The sequence below is a fragment of the Pleurodeles waltl genome, chromosome 1_1 (genome assembly GCF_031143425.1).
Source record: "Pleurodeles waltl isolate 20211129_DDA chromosome 1_1, aPleWal1.hap1.20221129, whole genome shotgun sequence".
NCBI classification, from domain to species: Eukaryota; Metazoa; Chordata; class Amphibia; order Caudata; family Salamandridae; genus Pleurodeles; species Pleurodeles waltl.
The window spans coordinates 538,302,679-538,323,407 of record NC_090436.1 but is presented as its reverse complement, the minus strand read 5'-3'; the positions used below and the strand labels follow the sequence as shown (position 1 = coordinate 538,323,407).

At 44.4% G+C, this 20,729-nt stretch overlaps 1 protein-coding gene across 3 annotated transcripts in view; it reads left to right on the top strand.

The window, feature by feature from the left end:
* The window catches only part of ERAP1 (endoplasmic reticulum aminopeptidase 1), a 540,616-nt gene that overhangs the window by 160,397 nt on the left and 359,490 nt on the right, over nt 1–20,729 (top strand). For all 3 annotated transcript variants that reach the window (XM_069225890.1, XM_069225880.1, XM_069225900.1), the window contains exon 8: nt 14,507–14,638. In XM_069225890.1, the coding sequence (XP_069081991.1) occupies nt 14,507–14,638 (132 nt within the window). The remainder of the gene's footprint in view (nt 1–14,506; nt 14,639–20,729) is intronic.

Sequence of the window (20,729 nt, the reverse complement as noted above, 5' to 3'; positions counted from 1 at the left end):
TGCATGTACTGGGATTATGGTGGGATCATCTTAATTGCGAGTCCATAGGTTCATCAACCTATTCACGTCTCCTTGTAAGTTTACTTATTAAGGTCAGATGCGCTAACACCTTCAAGCTCAGTCATTTCACCACTTGTGTTTCCACTAATGTCATTCCCCTTTTAAGTGCCTATGTGATACGGTTTCAGGCTTATGTTAGGAAAAACTACCTGTAAGCCAAACAGGGACTAAGAATACAAAAGCACCAGTGGCTTTATACTGGATTCAGGATGGACACAATTTCAGCCATATTTGTTTGCAGATTTTTGAATCAATAACCATCTGTCATAATTGTAATTCTTCTGGATATATAAACTGAAATGTTTCTTGGGAGATTACCTAATGAAGAAAAAAAATGCCTTTTCTCTGCATGGCTCACCGTGGCTTGTTAAGGAAATGGGAAAATAGTAAGAGACTTGGGAGGTCATTACGACCTCGGCGGTCTTTTCAAAAGACCGCCGAGGCCGCGGGAGACAGAATACCGCCATTGCCGGTGGTATTTCTGTCTCCCTATTATGACATTTCCGCTGGGCCAGCGGAAATGTCACATCAACATTGCAGCCGGCTCGTAATAGAGCTGGCGGCAATGCTGATGTGCAGCAAGTGCAGTAGCACCCGTCGCGCATTTCACTGCCCGAAATTCGGGCAGTGAAATGCGCAACGGGGCTATGCCTGGGGGCCCCTGCACTGCCCATGCTAAGTGCATGGGCAGTGCAGGGGCCCCCAGGGGCACCCCAAGTCCCCTTACCGCCGGCCTTTCCATGGCGGTGTGTACCGCCATGGACAGGCCAGTGGTCGGGGACTCATAATCCCCAGCACCGCTGCCCTGGGGATTATGACCGACAGGCGGAATCCTGGCGGGAAAGTGGAGGGGCTGGCGGTATGGCAGTGGCAATTCCGCCACGGTCATAATTGCTCGCGGAACACCGCCAGCCTGTTGGCGGTGTTACCGCCAACATACCACCGGCCGCCAGGGCCGTAATGACCCCCTTGATGTTTAACAGTGGCGACCAACCAAGAGACTTAAAGAAAGTAGAAAGATTCTGGGATGAACAGTGTTTTAAAGAAGTCAGTTTGTAATCATGAGAAATTTGACATATGTATTCCACTGCCTATACTTTCAGGTTTCGGACTACCTGGTATTCTTTCTATTGGTGGTCTTTTCATGCCTCGTGGGTTTGAAAACATCGTGCCATGAATTATCATGAATATGAGACATAACTATACAGGGGCATTTGTTGTAGTGATACCTTTAATATTAAGAGTATGACTACTGTAGATCTGTCTTTGAGTTTTAGGATCAGTTATATACATGATAGACACAGAAACACAGTCACACGCACGTTTGAGAATTATGGCCACCAAAAACATGGGCTGATTGCTTCCCTATTTACTAGAATATACTGTGTAGTGGCTAAGCACTTAGTTATAATAGATGTAGTAGAGGGATAACTGCAAAGGTAAGAACATCAACAAAGTGATGCATACACGCACAACATGAGATGCAACAGTGACGGACATAGAAATAGTAGCAGGCAGAAGGATATTCTCTGTTTTTCTTAATGTAATAGTGCTGATAAGATGTGTACTCCTCCAGGATTAGTAGCAGCCAGATCATTAGAGATAGGGAACTGCATGAAGCAAAAAAGGTTTTATTACAGTATATTAGTCTCCAACTAAAATCTATGTATTTGTTACAGAGAATTCTAACACCGTCATTAGAAGATTCATACATTAGTGTTGCAATTGTTGCTAGCCATCAAAATGGAAAGAATGTTTTGACTTATGTTGATAACGCATACAAAATAATAGATTCAAACTTGTTAGTTGAGACATTTAATGAGTTGAAGAGAATCAGATTAGGAGTTATCCGCTACAAAAAATGACTATTTTGTTACTGATAAATTTGTGATGAGAGCTTCATGGCACAAGGTGGGTGGGTTGAAACAAATATCGTAAATTAATGCAACATAAAATATGTCAGTGGATGAGTAATATCTTGGCACTTATGGATAATATGATTTGTGGAACAATACTCATTATTGTAGGATCCATCCTATTCCTCTGAGCTTGGATGAAGATTCAAGAATCCATCCCCAGGGACCACCAAATCTGATTACTCTGATGTCTCATATTATTGCAGTGGACAAGTGAGGGAAAGGGCTGGAAAAAGGGAACAGCAGAGAAGGGGAACTTAAAAAGAGAAGATGGTTGTTTGTAATATGCTCTTGTGGTATATCCTAATGTCCCTCCTTAATGTTCTTAGCTTTTATATTTTAACATCAAAAGGAACATTATGTTCGATGGCATCTGTCGCTGTAGATACGCATGTTCTGCAATAGCTCGCCATCTGGTGTTGGGCCGGAGTGTTACAAGTTGTTTTTCTTCGAAGAAGTCTTTCGAGTCACGGGACCGAGTGACTCCTCCTTTTGTCTCCATTGCGCATGGGCGTCGACTCCATCTTCGATTGTTTTTTTTCCGCCATCGGGTTCGGACGTGTTCCTGTCGCTCCGAGTTTCGGAACAGAAAAAATAGTTAATTTCGGAAGATTTTCGTCGGTATTGTTGCGTTCGGGATCGGCGTACTTAGATTCAACACCGCATCGAAGATCGAAGAGCTCCGGTGCCCTTCGGGGTAGTTTTTCGATCCTCCGTCGGGGCCTGGTCGGCCCGACCGCGTGCTGAGGAACGCCGATGGAACGGACCCCGTTCCGTTTCTGCCCCAAATGCCACAATAAATACCCCTACACAGACCAACACTTGGTCTGCAACCTGTGCCTGTCACCTGAGCACAGCGAAGACACCTGCGAGGCCTGTCGTGCGTTCCGGTCCCGAAAAACACTCCGAGACCGTCGAGCCAGAAGACTTCAAATGGCGTCCGCACCGACAGCCCGACGGGAGTTCGAGGAACAGGAAGAGGAAGGTACCTTCTCGATCCAAGACTCAGACTCCGAAGGATTCGACGATACACAAACCGTGAGTAAGACGTCGAAAACCACACAAAGAAACATTTACAAGGCCCAGGGGACGCCACTGCCACCAGGCCATGGCTCAACCCATAAAATCGGTGACCGACCGTCGGCACCGAAAAAGGCCCAAACAGTGCCGAGATCGTCCGACTCCGGTCGAGACACCGGCACGCAGCCTTCTCGGGACCGAGAAAGTGCTGGAGACAAGCCTCGACACCGAGATGCCGGTGTGGACACGGCTCGACGCCGAGACAGCGGCACCGAAACAGATCGACGCCGAGAGGTTTCGGCCCCGAAAAGGAAAAAAGTCACCTCGGAGCCGAAAAAACACGCAGACAAAGTTTCGATGCCGAAACAAACTGCAAGCGACCCAGCTTCAGGCTCTTATACAGAAGAGCACTCGCTAACCTCCCAAATGCAGAAGCATAGGTTTGAGGAAGAGCTACAAGCAACTGATGCGGACCATACGCAAAAGCGTATCTTCATTCAGCAGGGGACAGGAAAAATAAGCACCCTTCCCCCCATTAGGAGAAAGAGAAGGTTGGAGTTCCAGACGGAACAAGCACCACAACCAAAAGTGGTGAAAAGAGTTACACCACCACCCTCTCCTCCGCCCGTGATTAACGTTTCACCAGCACAAACGCCATCACACTCCCCAGCTCACACCACCATGAGCCAGGGTGACCAAGACCAGGACGCATGGGACCTATACGACGCCCCAGTGTCAGATAACAGCCCAGAGGCATACCCTACAAAACCATCTCCACCAGAAGACAGCACCGCGTACTCTCAGGTGGTGGCTAGAGCAGCACAATTTCACAACGTAAGCCTCCACTCAGAACAGGTCGAGGATGATTTCTTGTTCAACACACTCTCCTCCACCCACAGCTCCTACCAAAGCCTGCCTATGCTCCCTGGTATGCTCCGGCACGCAAAAGACATATTTAAGGACCCGGTCAAAAGTAGGGCAATCACACCAAGGGTGGAAAAAAAGTATAAGCCGCCTCCTACGGACCCGGCTTTCATCACAACACAGCTGCCACCAGACTCTGTTGTTGTAGGAGCAGCTAGGAAAAGGGCCAACTCTCACACATCTGGAGATGCACCACCCCCAGATAAAGAAAGCCGCAAGTTTGATGCAGCTGGTAAGAGAGTCGCAGCACAAGCTGCAAACCAGTGGCGCATCGCGAACTCCCAGGCACTACTTGCGCGCTATGACAGAGCCCACTGGGACGAGATGCAACATCTCATTGAACATCTGCCCAAAGACTTCCAAAATAGGGCAAAACAAGTGGTTGAGGAGGGACAGGCCATCTCCAACAACCAGATCCGCTCCTCCATGGACGCTGCAGATACAGCTGCACGGACAATTAATACATCTGTAACTATCAGAAGGCATGCATGGCTCCGAACGTCTGGATTTAAACCAGAGATTCAACAAGCAGTTCTCAATATGCCTTTTAATGAAAAAGAACTGTTCGGTCCAGAAGTGGACACAGCGATTGAGAAACTCAAAAAAGATACGGACACTGCCAAAGCCATGGGCGCACTCTACTCCCCGCAGAGCAGAGGGAATTACAGCTCATTCCGTAAAACGCCCTTTCGAGGGGGGTTTCGGGGTCAAAGCACACAAGCCAGCACCTCACAAGCCACACCGTCCAGTTACCAAGGACAGTATAGAGGAGGTTTTCGGGGACAATATAGAGGAGGGCAATTCCCTAGAAATAGAGGAAGATTCCAAAGCCCCAAAACCCCTACTACTAAACAGTGACTCACATGTCACTCACCCCCTCCACACAACACCAGTGGGGGGACGAATAGGTCATTATTACAGAGCATGGGAGAAAATCACTACAGACACTTGGGTTCTAGCAATTATCCAACATGGTTACTGCATAGAATTTCTACAGTTCCCTCCAAACATACCACCAAAAGCACAAAATTTAACAACACACCATTCCAATCTCCTAGAGATAGAAGTGCAGGCACTATTGCAAAAGAATGCAATCGAATTAGTGCCAAACACACAAATAAACACAGGAGTTTACTCACTGTACTTTCTGATACCAAAGAAGGACAAAACACTGAGACCAATCCTAGACCTCAGAGTAGTCAACACTTTCATCAAATCAGACCACTTCCACATGGTCACACTACAAGAAGTATTGCCATTGCTAAAGCTGCACGACTACATGGCAACTTTAGACCTCAAGGATGCTTATTTCCATATACCAATACACCCATCGCACAGGAAATACCTAAGGTTTGTATTCAAAGGAATACATTACCAATTCAAGGTACTGCCTTTCGGATTAACAACCGCACCAAGAGTCTTTACCAAATGTCTAGCGGTAGTCGCTGCACACATCAGAAGGCAGCAAATACATGTGTTCCCATATCTAGACGACTGGCTAATCAAGGCCCATTCGTTAATAGAGTGCTCAAATCACACAAATCATATCATACAAACCCTCTTCAAACTAGGGTTCACCGTCAATTTCACAAAATCCAAAATTCTGCCACGCAAGGTACAACAATACCTGGGAGCCATAATAGACACATCAAAAGGAGTAGCCACTCCAAGTCCACAAAGAATTCAAAATTTCAACACCATCATACAACGCATGTATCCAACACAAAAGATACAAGCAAAGATGGTATTACAACTCCTAGGCATGATGTCATCATGCATAGCCATTGTCCCAAACGCAACACTGCACATGAGGCCCTTACAACAATGCCTAGCATCACAGTGGTCTCAAGCACAGGGTCACCTTCTAGATCTGGTGTTAATAGACCGCCAAACTTACCTCTCGCTTCTGTGGTGGAACAACATAAATTTAAACAAGGGGCGGCCTTTCCAAGACCCAGTGCCACAATACGTAATAACAACAGATGCTTCCATGACAGGGTGGGGAGCACACCTCGATCAACACAGCATACAAGGACAATGGAACGTACATCAAACAAAACTGCATATCAATCACCTAGAACTTCTTGCAGTTTTTCAAGCACTAAAAGCTTTCCAACCAATAATAGTTCACAAATACATTCTCGTCAAAACAGACAACATGACAACAATGTATTATCTAAACAAGCAGGGAGGGACGCACTCCACGCAGTTAAGCCTGTTAGCACAAAAAATTTGGCATTGGGCAATTCACAACCAAATTCGCCTAATTGCACAGTTTATACCAGGGATACAAAATCAACTCGCAGACAATCTCTCTCGAGATCACCAACAGGTCCACGAATGGGAAATTCACCCCCAAATACTGAACACTTATTTCAAACTCTGGGGAACACCTCAGATAGACTTGTTTGCGACAAGGGAGAACGCAAAATGCCAAAACTTCGCATCCAGATACCCACACAAACAATCCCAAGGCAATGCCCTATGGATGAACTGGTCAGGGATATTTGCTTACGCTTTTCCTCCTCTCCCTCTCCTTCCTTACCTGGTAAACAAACTCAGTCAAAGCAAACTCAAACTCATATTGATAGCACCAACTTGGGCAAGGCAACCCTGGTACACAACGCTGCTAGACCTATCAGTGGTACCCTGCATCAAATTGCCCAACAGGCCAGATCTGTTGACACAGCACAACCAAAAGATCAGACACCCAGATCCAGCATCGCTGAATCTAGCAATCTGGCTCCTGAAATCCTAGAATTCGGGCACTTACAACTTACCCAAGAATGTATGGAAGTCATAAAACAAGCAAGAAGGCCATCCACCAGGCACTGCTATGCAAGTAAATGGAAGAGGTTTGTTTGCTACTGCCATATTAATCAAATACAACCATTACACACAACTCCAGAACATGTAGTGGGTTACTTGCTTCACTTACAAAAATCTAACCTAGCTTTCTCTTCCATTAAGATTCACCTTGCAGCAATATCTGCATACCTGCAGACTACCTATTCAACTTCCCTATATAAAATACCAGTCATTAAAGCATTCATGGAGGGCCTTAGGAGAATTATACCACCAAGAACACTACCTGTTCCTTCATGGAACCTAAATGTTGTCCTAACTAGACTTATGGGTCCACCTTTTGAACCCATGCACTCCTGCGACATACAGTTCCTAACCTGGAAGGTGGCATTTCTCATCGCCATTACTTCCCTGAGAAGAGTAAGCGAGATTCAGGCGTTTACTATACAGGAACCTTTTATACAACTACACAAAAATAAAGTCGTCCTAAGGACCAATCCTAAATTTTTGCCAAAGGTTATTTCACCGTTCCATCTAAATCAAACAGTGGAACTTCCGGTGTTCTTTCCACAGCCAGATACCGTAGCTGAAAGGGCACTACATACATTAGATGTCAAAAGAGCATTAATGTATTACATTGACAGAACAAAGAACATCAGAAAGACTAAACAACTCTTTATTGCATTTCAAAAACCTCATGCAGGAAACCCAATTTCAAAACAAGGTATAGCCAGATGGATAGTTAAATGCATCCAAATCTGCTACCTTAAAGCTAAACGACAGCTGCCCATTACACCAAGGGCACACTCAACCAGAAAGAAAGGTGCTACCATGGCCTTTCTAGGAAACATCCCAATGCAAGAAATATGTAAGGCAGCCACATGGTCTACGCCTCACACATTCACCAAGCACTACTGTGTAGACGTGTTATCCGCACAACAAGCCACAGTAGGTCAAGCTGTATTAAGGACATTATTTCAGACTACTTCCACTCCTACAGGCTGATCCACCGCTTTTGGGGAAATAACTGCTTACTAGTCTATTGCAGAACATGCGTATCTACAGCGACAGATGCCATCGAACTGAAAATGTCACTTACCCAGTGTACATCTGTTCGTGGCATCAGTCGCAGTAGATTCGCATGTGCCCACCCGCCTCCCCGGGAGCCTGTAGCAGTTTGGAAGTTACCTTCAATTATTTATATATGTATCATCTCAACCTTAAATAAGTGCATACTTAGTCACTCCATTGCATGGGCACTATTACTACAATTCAACTCCTACCTCACCCTCTGCGGGGAAAAACAATCGAAGATGGAGTCGACGCCCATGCGCAATGGAGACAAAAGGAGGAGTCACTCGGTCCCGTGACTCGAAAGACTTCTTCGAAGAAAAACAACTTGTAACACTCCGGCCCAACACCAGATGGCGAGCTATTGCAGAACATGCGAATCTACTGCGACTGATGCCACGAACAGATGTACACTGGGTAAGTGACATTTTCATTCTATGACTCTTTTCTTGGTGTCCAACGAGTTCTGATGAAAAAACTATATTAACATAAAATTAATATAAATAGATTTTTGCATTTGTAGTCCTTATCAACAATTTCAATTTTAAGAACTCATGTAGATACCACAAAATTGATTACCTGCAGTCTAACATCTTATTTCACAGTAGCACCGGGTAACAGCACTCTGATTGTGAAGACAAATAAAATATTCCCAAACATTCACAAAGCTTTAGTGCAAATTGACGAGATTGAGTTTTGAAACCGAAGAGCACTTCTTACAGGAAATATCACTCTAGTCTTTGGCAAACAAAGATTCTCAAGAATTATACTCGTCTTCAGTAATTGCAGGATATTCAGGACTCCAGATGATGAACCTTTGAACAACTCAAATTTACCTTACAAAAGTAAATATTTTACTTCACAAAAGTAAAGAACAATTTTAATTTCAACTGTCTCACCACCAGGTGTATATGCTCTCTTTCAGTCTTGGAGTGTTTACAATATCAACAAAGTTATTTTGGTAACCTGAGCAAGCCCTACTGCACTTTTACGATGGACACCGGTCCAGTATCCAAATCTCAAAAAAGTGCAGTAGAAACATAAAGAATTGAGTGCCCACTCAAGTTATGTCATGGAAATTACTAAGTACACTACTCTGCAGAGGAGGACGTTGATATACCGATTTGTAGATTGTTGGGATGGAAAAGCCTTCTGCAGGGTGATGGACATGTACGTGAGTGCCCACCTGTACTATGGTCTGGATCCCTAATGCGTTGTTATCATAGACAAACTTGGGTCATACATGTGCGCAATTACCTAGGCCTACCTAGTGGATTGTGATCTTGTTGGACCGGGAGGAGCACCCAAAGAGCTACGCTTATAGTGGTGGAAGGTTACTGCCTTTACTAGAAATTAAGCAGCACGAGTGCAGTGGTGGCAGTATGCCGTGTAATGAATAGTAGGAGTTAACAGGTCCTTTTAACCTTTGTCACTGGAGTGAAGCCTACAGGCTCACTCACTTTTATTTAACTTTCACTTGACCTATAGTCAGCGCAGGAGTGGTGAATAGTGCTAGATGTATGTGTGGCTGGGAAGGGTACAATACAGGAATAGAGCATTGCTGTGTAATGCGTGCATCGTGAGTGCATGTAATTGGTGTATATGTAACTGCTGGGGGTGCAGGACATAAAAGATGTAGTGTTATGCAGTGTTTGCATGATGAATGCATTTACTGGGTGTGTGTACCTTCGAGGAGTACAGTAAATGCAGGGTGTAGTGTTGTGCAGCATGTGCTGGGTTGATTTGTGCCTGCTAGTGGCACAGTACAGAAAAGCTACAGTACAAGCCAGACTTTGGAAGCTAATGGGACAGTTGCCAAGAGGGTCATTTTTGGCTGTTTCCCACTCCTTGTCCCTTCCCCCCACTGTTGAAGGAGTAGCAGGTCTCATTAAACAAACTAAATCAAGATCCCCGTCCGATTCCTGCCCCCCAAAAATCGTACAGAAGATAGCAGAGATGGTGGATTCGCAGTTAACTATACTCCTGAATACCATTATAAATTCAGACCATTTTCATCTTGAATGGAAAAGGCCTTCATCCTTCCACTATTGAAGAAGCCTGCTCTGGCCACAAATGAGGCGAAGAACTACCGACCCATATCTCGCCTCTCTTTATCGGCAAAAATACTCAAGAAGCACATGAACACCGCTCTTTCCAAATTATTGGAGGCAAATGAGGTTCTTGATGTTGCACAATTTGGATTCAGGCCATACCATAGCACTGAGTCGGCTCTGGTGGTGGCAACCGAGGTGCTGAGGCGTATCTTGGATAACGGAGTGAAGGCTGTGATGATCCCTTTGGATCTATCGGCAGACTTTGACAAGTGTGCCATTCTGTCCTACTGGATTGCCTTGCTGAGATTGGAATTGGTGGCTTAGCTTTAACCCTGTTATGTTCATTTCTTTACAAGGAACAATCGGTTGCCTTGGGAGATTTTGGGGGTCATTCTGACCCTGGCGGTAATTACCGCCATGGCGGAGGTTGGCGGTAGCACCGCCAACAGGCAGGCGGTGCACCGCTGGGCATTCTGACCGCGGCGGTTCAGCCGCGGCCAGAAACGGAAAGTCGGCGGTGTACCGCCGACTTTCCGCTGCCCTTGAGAATCCTCCATGGCGGCGGAGCGCGCTCCGCCGCCATGGGGATTCTGACACCCCCTACCGCCATCCTGTTCCTGGCGGGTCTCCCGCCAGGAACAGGATGGCGGTAGGGGGTGCCGCGGGGCCCCTGGGGGCCCCTGCAGTGCCCATGCCAATGGCATGGGCACTGCAGGGGCCCCCGTAAGAGGGCCCCACAAAGTATTTCAGTGTCTGCTATGCAGACACTGAAATACACGACGGGTGCCACTGCACCCGTCGCACCTTCCCACTCCGCCGGCTCAATTCTGAGCCGGCGTCCTCGTGGGAAGGCTGTTTCCCACTGGGCTGGCGGGCGGCCTTTTGGCGGTCGCCCGCCAGCCCAGTGGGAAACCCAGAATGACCGCCGCGGTCTTTTGACCGCGGTACGGTCTTCTGGCGGTTCCCGCTTGGCGGGCGGCTCCCACCGCCCGCCAATATCAGAATCACCCCCTTTGTGGCCAAGCCCTTTACGTTGCTGTGTTGCATTCCTCAGGGTTTGCCTTCTGAGCTCCACACTTTTTAAAGTTTATGTGGCCCCTCAGACCAGACTAATCCATACATATGGCTTTTCAGCATTTGCATATAGAGATTACACTCAAATCGTGGTGTCAATCTCTAACAATGTAGCTGAAACTGTGCACTCTTTTAACAGCTGTATGGGTGCAGTGGTTGAGTGGTTCAACAAAAATAAGCTCAAGACAATTCTGATAAAACCAAGGTCCTTCTTTTCGGTAGGGACACCACTTTCCAGGACCAATTGTGGTGGACTCGAACCCTGGGCTGCCCTCCTACTCTGTTAACCTCAGGTAGGAATCTGGGGGTAATTTTTTATTCCAGTCTTTATTTTAATGCCCAGATAAATAAACTCACCTCATTATGCTTTTTCTTACTACGCACTTAAGAAAAGTTCTTCCCTTCTTACCCAACGAGTTATAGAAGTCAGTGGTTACAGTGCTGGTCTTTGCCAGGATGGACTATTATAATGCCTCATATTTAGGCATTCATTAACGAGCATTAAAAAGACTTCAAACTTTGCAGAATGCTGCATCTCGATTCCTTAGGAGGGTCCCCAAGTTTGAGTCCATTTCAGAGGTTCTGGTGTAGCTCCATTGGCTCCCTGTCAAACCTAGAATAGCTTTCAAGGTACTCTGTTTGGCACACAAGACTGCATGGCAGAGGTCCTGACCATTTAATGAGGAGTTTCTCCATGTACATTCCCAGGAGAACCCTGCACTTGGCCACCTCCTGAACTAATAATGTTCCTAAATTTAGGAAAATGACTTGGGGTGGCAAACGTTTTGTCTACATCACATATCACATTTGGAACAGTCTTCCAATGGATCTCAGACGTCTTAAGACTTCACAGATTTCTCACCCCTTTGATATCCCCTATATAAGCTCCTCCCTCAGTGTTGATGTTTTTCCAGCAGACTCTAGCACAAAGACTACTTAGGGCATTTGTGCGCTTTATAAAACCATTGAATACTTCAGTACTGAGCAGTGTGCGCAGAGTAATTGTGTGTGCTGAGTGTATGAGTGTCCGTGGTGGCACAATACATGGAGGTAACAGTGCTGGACAATGTGTGTGTTGTGTACATACATTCTGTGCATGTTTGCCTTTAATGGAACATTACATGGGGACCCTAGGTTCCATTTCAGGAAGCCCAGGCCTGCCTGGTGAAGACATGAGCCGGTAGAGGAGTCTCCCCAGACAGATTTATGTATTGCTGCTTTCCTGCGAGTTGGGTGGGATGGGGCACAGTGAAGAAGGGAGAGCAAGGCTTTCTCTGTACAATTCAAACAATGCTTTTTTTTTCAGTGAGAGATCAAAAGGGAGGGGCCTGGATACATCTCAGTAAGGAGATGTGGATAATGAGAGAATTGTAAAGAGTGGGGCTGTCATCCAAGTGTGAACTCTAGTCACTCACCTGTGCTGTGGGATTATCAGCTTTGGAGTCTCTCCTGCTTTGATAGATGGATTTTCAAGAGGAAGAGGGAGATAATTATATATTTTAAAAAACTATAGGAAGGGGGCATTTAGACTCCAACAATTGTCATCATCCAAGTGGCAAGACAGGCTGTGTGAAGAGGGAAAGCTCTGCAAGGCTCCCAGGGAAACCACAACCACCTGCTCTGGAGCCTGGTGCACTAGCGCCTGCCTCTATGCGAAGGCCAGTGTGCCCTGTGAGGAAGAGGAGAGTGTTGGAGGGAACAAGGTCCAGTGGAGAGCCCTGTCAAGTGGACTCCTGGTGTGGGGAGATGACTGCTGCACCGATTAGGGCATTGCCTGTGTGCAGAACTGATTTGGCGAACCCTCCTTCCCCACCCCCGTATGCCAGGAGAGAGATGCCATGAAGATAGCCAGGGAGAAATGTTACGTTCTGTGTCTGAGTAAGGTATTAGAACATTAGAATGTTCTCATTGTCTCCATTCCAGCAGTCCTTCATGTCCCTTGGCAGTTTGATGGGAGCTGTGATGGACCTCTTGAGTGGTGTCCGTGTATTTCCATTAAAGTTTGGAGTTACATCTCTACTACATTGTGTTTCTCCAGTCCGGCAGTCCAGCACAGCCATTGACAGTAGGACGGGAGCTGGAATGGACTACAGGAGTGGATGTGTGCTGTCTGTGTATTTCCATTAACGCTCGGAGTTACATCTCTACTACACCATGTTACTCCTTACAACAAGAAAGATTGCTGAGTGTTAAGGGCAGAAGCCTGCACAGTACCATTGCTGCAACTCTGTGATTCAGGAGGGGCAGCCCTGGAAAAGACTGTCTTGCGGAAAAAAGCCAAAGCCAGTGCAACACTGTTGCAGCGACCCTGTATGTCAGAAGGGGCCACCATAGTAAAGAATGCCAGCAGTGAAGGCCAAAGCCTTTTGTGGCATTGGTAGTGCAACCCTGTATGCCAGGAGAGGCTGCCGGGACTACTTGCACCATGTGGATCGTGCACAGCTGTGAGCAGAGTTGACCGACAGGTTACAGGGAGCAACGAGAAGTGTCACCCAATTTCATTAAACAAGTGGGGACGCCTTGAAAGCACTTTAGGATGGAGAACAAGAGCATCAGAATCAACAGTAGTTATCATTTAGATTGATTTGAGCTGGAAGTGTTATCTTCCTTAATGTTATCATGTTGTTTCATTATGACTTAAAATATTTTCTGTTGACATGTAAGGCAGTGATTTTGAATGTTATGTTAGGATTTGTTCCATTGTACCAACTTTTCTTTTCCATAAGTGGAGTTACAATTTATACTTTTAGTACGTCAGTAAAAGAGTCCTAATTGATGAGAATACTGATTTTTGGGGCTCTGTGAGAAGGGGTAAAGACGCAGAAAGGGAAGGGCTTTTTCTGGTGAAAAGTATGATATGCTTAGAACATGTGGTAATGATTTTGTCTCACAGTTACTGACCAACCCCTTTCAGGGGGCTCCAGGGCAAGCAGGTGGTTACTATGCCAAACTGTAGGAGATACAGCCTTTTACTCCCGCTTCCCCAGGGCCTGACCATTTATAGGTCCTAAGTGACTGGGCCAAGTACTACCCGTTTCAGCATTTGACTCTCACTGAATGTGCAGGTTGAGCATTCCAAGGCTGTTGGAAGGGAGAAATTGGTGTGAGACATACACAGGCGCAACACTTTAAATTACAAACAATAACCGCAATAAGCTGATTACCTGTTAAAGCAAATTTATTTGTGACATGATAAAGTTCAAGCCAGGCTTGTTGGAGTTTGAAAACAGTAAGCATAGATATCAGAAAACATCTTTGGTCAAGCACAGGCCAGTCATGGGAAGGGTATGGACTATTTAAGGAATCATGGGGTCAGAAATTAAAAATCACAAAAGAAAAGGTAAATTATTCACAAGTTGTTGCTCCAGTGAATGCCTATCTTTAGAAATGTTGGTGCTATCTTATTTTTAATAGTTCTGTCTGTGTTTATTGCATGACACAAAGAAAGATCGTTTTGGGTTTTTGAAAGGCTAGAAGCTCGCTCCTTTTTAGAATTACAGTGCTGTTGTCTTTTGCTTCATTTCAGACTTCTCATTAAGCAATAAGAATGCAGTAAACCACATGTTCTTGTTTATATTTCAGGAAGACAAGTTTTTATTTAAGTGTTTTGAAGCCATGGAGGTTGATGCCCTAAATTCATCACACCCTGTTTCTGCAGATGTGGAAAATCCAGCTCAGATCTTGGAAATGTTTGATGATGTTTCCTATGATAAGGTAGTATACTTATCTATTTTCCTATTGATTTAGCTTGAGAAGTGTATTTCAAAGCAGAAATGTAAATTGTTCCACAGTATCACACTACATTAACACGTTCTATTACAAATGTATATATTCACTAAATGTTATCAGTCACTAATTGAGCTTAGTAAATTGACATTGTATTTACGTCAAGCACGCTTTTGAAACAATAGATTGCTGGCATTTTCACACTTAAAGTTTAGCAATTAAGAGACTTGACGCAATGCAGAGCCTAGGTTTGGCGATTATTAACTCCAGGTGACATTGCCTGGCAGTTGAACCAGCATTGTGGACTGCACCATGGACACGTCTGTGTGGTACGCGACTACCACGGGTAATTCTGTTTGAGTTCCTACAGTAGAATGGGGATGACCGTGACAAGTAAGGCCTTCTGGAAGTCCGTGTAGACCCTATGGGTGGTGGCCATTGACTCAGAGTGGTTTCCCACAATGGGCGTGCTGCAGCCTGCATCTGGACAGACCTTGTGTTACATCGGGCCTGAGGACTGACAGGGTACTGCCTCCCACTCCTCCCTGGAGTGGATGGGGCTGCTGCAGTTGTGCCCTCACTCTTAATGCCTTGGGGGCTCTCCCACTTTAGTGAACATTGGTTTACAAGGTGGGAGCCATGTGGATGTGAGGGGGTGGATTTGGCTTGTGGTTCCAACTAACCACATCTAGTCATTGGGTTGGCCTAGGGTAGTGCAGTCTCCTGTGGCATTGACCAGCACACTGTGTGCAGCAGAGGCCCTCATGCAGGCTTGGTGCTGGCTGAAATGCAGACAGAGTAGTGGTACCATGTTTGAGAGGTTATCCTGGAGTAAGAGAGGCGAGGGCATCTGTTCCAGAGCAGAGCCAGGGCTTCAGCGCATATAGTAGATAAACGCTGTGGCTAGAAAGCTACATTTTGCTGTTTTTAATTAATTTAGCGGGTAAGAGGCAGAAAAGTGAGAATGCTGAATATATCCACTCTTCCTATGTGTCATTTTAGACTATTCCTTCGTAACTGCGCAGCTCTTCCCCTACATTTGGCACTCTGGCTCTCCTTTACAGACCATGGGATTACATCTCGTCTTGACACTGTTAGGAAGAAGATGCATTTATGCACCAGGGTGCTGAGAATTGCTAAAGGAGGTGAATTGGGAGCTTGGTGTTGCTCTCCTGTCCCATTGGCTTCTTGTGTCCCACAGGCTAAGCCCTGCGTTCTGTATTTTAGTGTAAAAATTGGTGTGACTGCTCTTTCCTTGATAACTACAGAAAAAGTCTTATAACACAAGTAGAGTCAAGGTGGGCTTGTTGATCTTCGAAAGCACTCCCACTGTACACAGAGATCTTCAAGCTACAACACTACTCACCTCAATTACTTTATGATGTGCTGGGTGCAATGAACAGCAATTACTGTGGTGCACACAAAGCAAGCTAAGATGCCCTCATCTTCTGTATCTAAAGACCCTCCAATTATTTGGGATAGGGTTAGTGCTGAGCCAACGGGGAAACTAGATGCTATTTTAAATGCTATCACCACACACGGGATTTGTTGGAAACCAAAATCAACACAGTAAAATTAGTTTTGCACCAATTTAAAGAGGACCAGCTCAAGCTGGCCAAGAAAGTATTGCACATTGAAAATACATTTCAGGCGGTATGCCGTCAAACTACTGAGATGCAGCAGCTATTTGGCGACCTAACAGAGTACACTATCAGCAGATGAGAGTGGAGGAGGCAGAGGGCAGGTCCAGATAGAGTAATGTTCGAAATGTGGGCATGTCTGAGGGAACTGAAGGCAAAGACATTCCCACCTTCATAGAAAATTGGTTCTCGGATGTTGTGTCCTGCAAGGCCTCTCAATGTTTTTCTCAGTCTAGAGCACACCAAATAATGACACACCACTCCTCCACCTGGTGTACCTACTAAACCAAACATGATGAAAATACTTCACTATGTGAACTGAAATGCCCTTTTGCTAGCAGAGAGAAAGACTGGACAGTATTAAGTAGGGGACAAGGGAGTTCTACTTTTTCCCATCAGCACTCTTGTAGTGCAGCACAGCTATAAAGCAGAAATTGTGTGACTTGCTGCTGCAGTATGCTTTGCTTTTTGTGCCAGATAATCCTTGGTCAGAAAGTGTTCTTCACTGAACCTCAAGTGACCCGGGCATGGAATGAAGAACTCAGCCCTGCTGGCCATACAATAATTTCTTAGCAAGGGGAGCAGGAGATTAAAAGAAAGATCTGATGGCAGTAGACCTTCAAAGGCAATGATTAGTTCAAATTGGCCTTGACATCCTGTATGTGCAGGAAGCTGGATAGGACGTGCTTGCCTCCACTTCGGTCCAAGGTTGATAGACCATGCATCCAGTGGAACGGACTGCGCCAATGAAGATGGCTCTGCTAGTTCCTCCATGAGCTTGGTGACGCGGACGTTACATAGGATCACTTATTACACAGCAGATGATATCCTTTGAATAAATACTGCATGGCTGACTGGATTGGAAATGATACAGTATTGTAATTTAATGAGAGACTTTGGAGGGACTTTGCCATTATTCAAAGTTAACAGTGACTCTGGACTCTCTCATTTATTGAGGTAGACAAATTGTATGCTTCCTTGTCATGCTAAAGGATGTTTAGACCTTCCCCATAAGTGGAGATGCCTTCATGTGGTATCATTATTTACTTGCACAAGTTTTCCCCAAAATGGGATCAGAGGTTGGGGTCTGGATAGTGAATACATATTCCTCCATGGAAGACCGAGAACTCTAAGCCAACTGGGTCCCTGCTCATCAAAGTACAAATAGGATTCCATCCCTTTCAAATTAAATATATTATTCTTTTAGGTTTGGGCATGAAGCAGTTTGGAACCCAGCCCCAACATTTTGTGGCTGTTGAATGCTGTTCCACCTCAGGTGAATGATAGAGAGCATAATTTCAGTGATAATCCTTGGCAGCCTTCTAAGACAACTAACAATGCATATGCTGCAGTTAAAAGCAATTGTCTTCTTTTGATCTAGGTTAATTTAAATGAGCTCCTAGCCCAAGCTCCATCAGTCTGTTCTTTAGAGTAGCATAGGCACATATAGAGAACCAAGGTGGGTACACAGTTATCACTTGAAATGCATGGGTCTGGCGTTTTAAAAAGACTCTTTCATAGCAAAGAGACTGCCAGATTTGGGGCGGCAGCTCCTCTGTGTTTTATTCGACTGAGTCACTCCCAAACCAGTTGGCAGCTTTTGGTCCAACCCCCTGGGCTCAGTAGCAGCACCTCACCAAAACCCAACTGGTAAAGGTGATTTGTGGCAGCATTTCATGAACTCTGAAAACCGCTCAGGGAAAATCGTGGTGGAAACTAGCATTCCCCTTTACTCTCCACGTACAAGTCTCTTACACACAACTAGGCAATAAAAGAGATGCAAGACAGTTTTCAATACATTTATTGAATAGACTGCAATCTATGATAAAATGCATGCGCTGCAATGATTAGAATAATGAGGAATAACAAAATCGGGATTGTGAAAATTAGAGATGTGAATGTAAACAACCCCGACATATTGTCATAACATGAGCATATAATTCTTACATAAAAGCCTAATCTCTGTGCGAGAGCATGGTGATGTAAGCCAAATCTATCCGTACAGTGTCCAGGAGAAGCTCACCCAACCCCGTTACCTTGGTCAGGCCGCAAGTCTTGAATTCAAGATCCGTGGAGAGACAAAGGCTGAGGATTACCGGCATGCAGAATGGATGCAAATTCTGGCTTAAACCCCTCTGATGCCCTTTGTGCTACAAGTTGTTTTTATTGGGGACATGTTTATGTTCCTGCACAGAAGCCTTACGTGAGTATTTACCTAAGTGCTGGACTGTTTACGCAGGCTTGGGGCCGGCAATACAAAATATTATTCTGTGTGCCTTGCATTCTGTTCTTATGATTCTGAGGAAAAGAAAATGATCCAAAGTTTGTCATCCATAGCATTGATAATGACACTTTTGCGGCCGATATTAGAATTAAAACAATGCCACTAAACATTTTAAGGCAATAAAATGAATAAGAACAACAGAGCATAATAACTGGGGAAAAGGGCACAGGCCGCAAGTCTAAGCTAAGCTATCACTGTGCCCAAGTGGCTAACTAAAACGGACCCACAACACTCTCCCCTATTGCCGGAACAAGGGTGCGAAGTCCAAGCCCAAATGTTTAAAAATGCTGTAATAAAACAGTAAAAACTATAAAAGCTTAGCTAAAAACATACATAAGAGACAAATGTCTAATTTGACAAGACAAGCAGGCCAACAGACAGGTCGAATTAAAAGGCAATTTGATGTCATGTTTTACTTTTGAGAAAAACCCAATGGTTGAATTTCAGCAATAATGTTCCTATTATAAATCTTTGATGTCATCAAGGGAGACTGAGACCAAGTAGGATTCCACTTCGGCAGATGACAAGTTGTTCAAGGTGTGGGCAAAAGGCTCCACGGAGCAAAAGTGTGCGGTGGCCTCTGGAGCAGAATGAACTGCATCAGTAGCACTGTTCTGTGCGCCAGATGTTGTTGGAGCCAGCAAATCCACAAGCGGGAGCTCAAAGGATGCCCGCAAATCAACCACATTCTCAAGGGGCATGTCTGTGAATTAATTCTCATTGAAAACATTAACAGATCCTTATCCACAGGAGATTCAGGCTGGATGGCAAGACACACTATTGGTGCACATTCCAAGAGGCACCACGTGCAATAGAAGACCGGCTGAGCATACGTCAAGACCAATCCGAATGTCAAAGACAAATCAATCTCCAGCTCCCCACGAAAGGGACCTTCGAAATACTGCATCATGCGTTCACAAAACAGCTGGGCTAATGGTAGCTCCATCAACAACAAAAGGCAACTCATAACTTGAAATAAATGCACATTCTAAACATATAGGAAAAAACTTTTGAGTGCTCATACACTGACACACATCGTTGCCTTGATATGTACTTCCAGGTTTACAATAGTAGACCCGTTTTAATAATGAACAAACAATTCAGTGGGGCACATCAACAATCAATGTCTAAACTATTATATTATCAAAATGAGATGACATGAGAGAATCTAGTATGATCAAACTAAATTGCTAATTGATAAATCTTCCTTTTCTGAAATAAACAATAACTAACCAAAGAGAAAAACCATGTACTCATATAAAACTAACCAAACAGAAATGTCCATGCAAATAGAGAATTTTAATACAAAAGAATATATCATATTATACACATAGACATATATACATATATACACAACATATAGAAAAAGAATGAAAAGCCATCAGCCTACACATAAACATATAAACATATATACACAAAATGTAGAAAAAGAATGAAAAGCCATCAGCCGACACGTGTTTCGTCCTGAATGGACTTCTTCAAGGCTGAGAGAATCACAACATATAACAATCAATTATAACAAATATATATATAAAATATATACAAATATTAAAATAAATACACATCCAATATTTTATCCTTTCCCTTTCCAAAATACAAAAAACTGATAAATTCTTTGGTCAATTAAGTACACAAGCTCTTAAAAGTGCATATTATTTATACTATTTCTCTTGGTTTGAAGCTAAACAAGAAACTTCAGAGAAAAGGAAGAAAACCACCACCACAACCTCAGTGGTGAAGTGTTTATTTGAAGTATCCAACAATATATTTCCCATGTCCCCAAGGATAGGTCTGTTGAAGCCACAGCGATAGTTAGCCATGCAACATGCAAGCCCAAGTGTAAATGAATTTCTTTTTCGTTGGCATTTGATCAATTTATGTCTACAATTTCTTTTCTTTCAAACGTAAACTACTTATAGCCCAGAATAACCCCTCATTGTGTAATGGTGAGGAAAGAGAGTCTAATAAATATATACCTTTATTTGCTTCTATGTCCGTATAATCATATACCATTTATCATCCTCTATGAAGAAGGAGGGGGAACGTGATAATTTAGTTACTCCCATTTCACTTGGCAAAATTTAGGGAATGCCAATAAAGTGTACTGTAGTGCAATTACTGACCTGTTTTAATCATAATCAGTCACTTCCTTGCT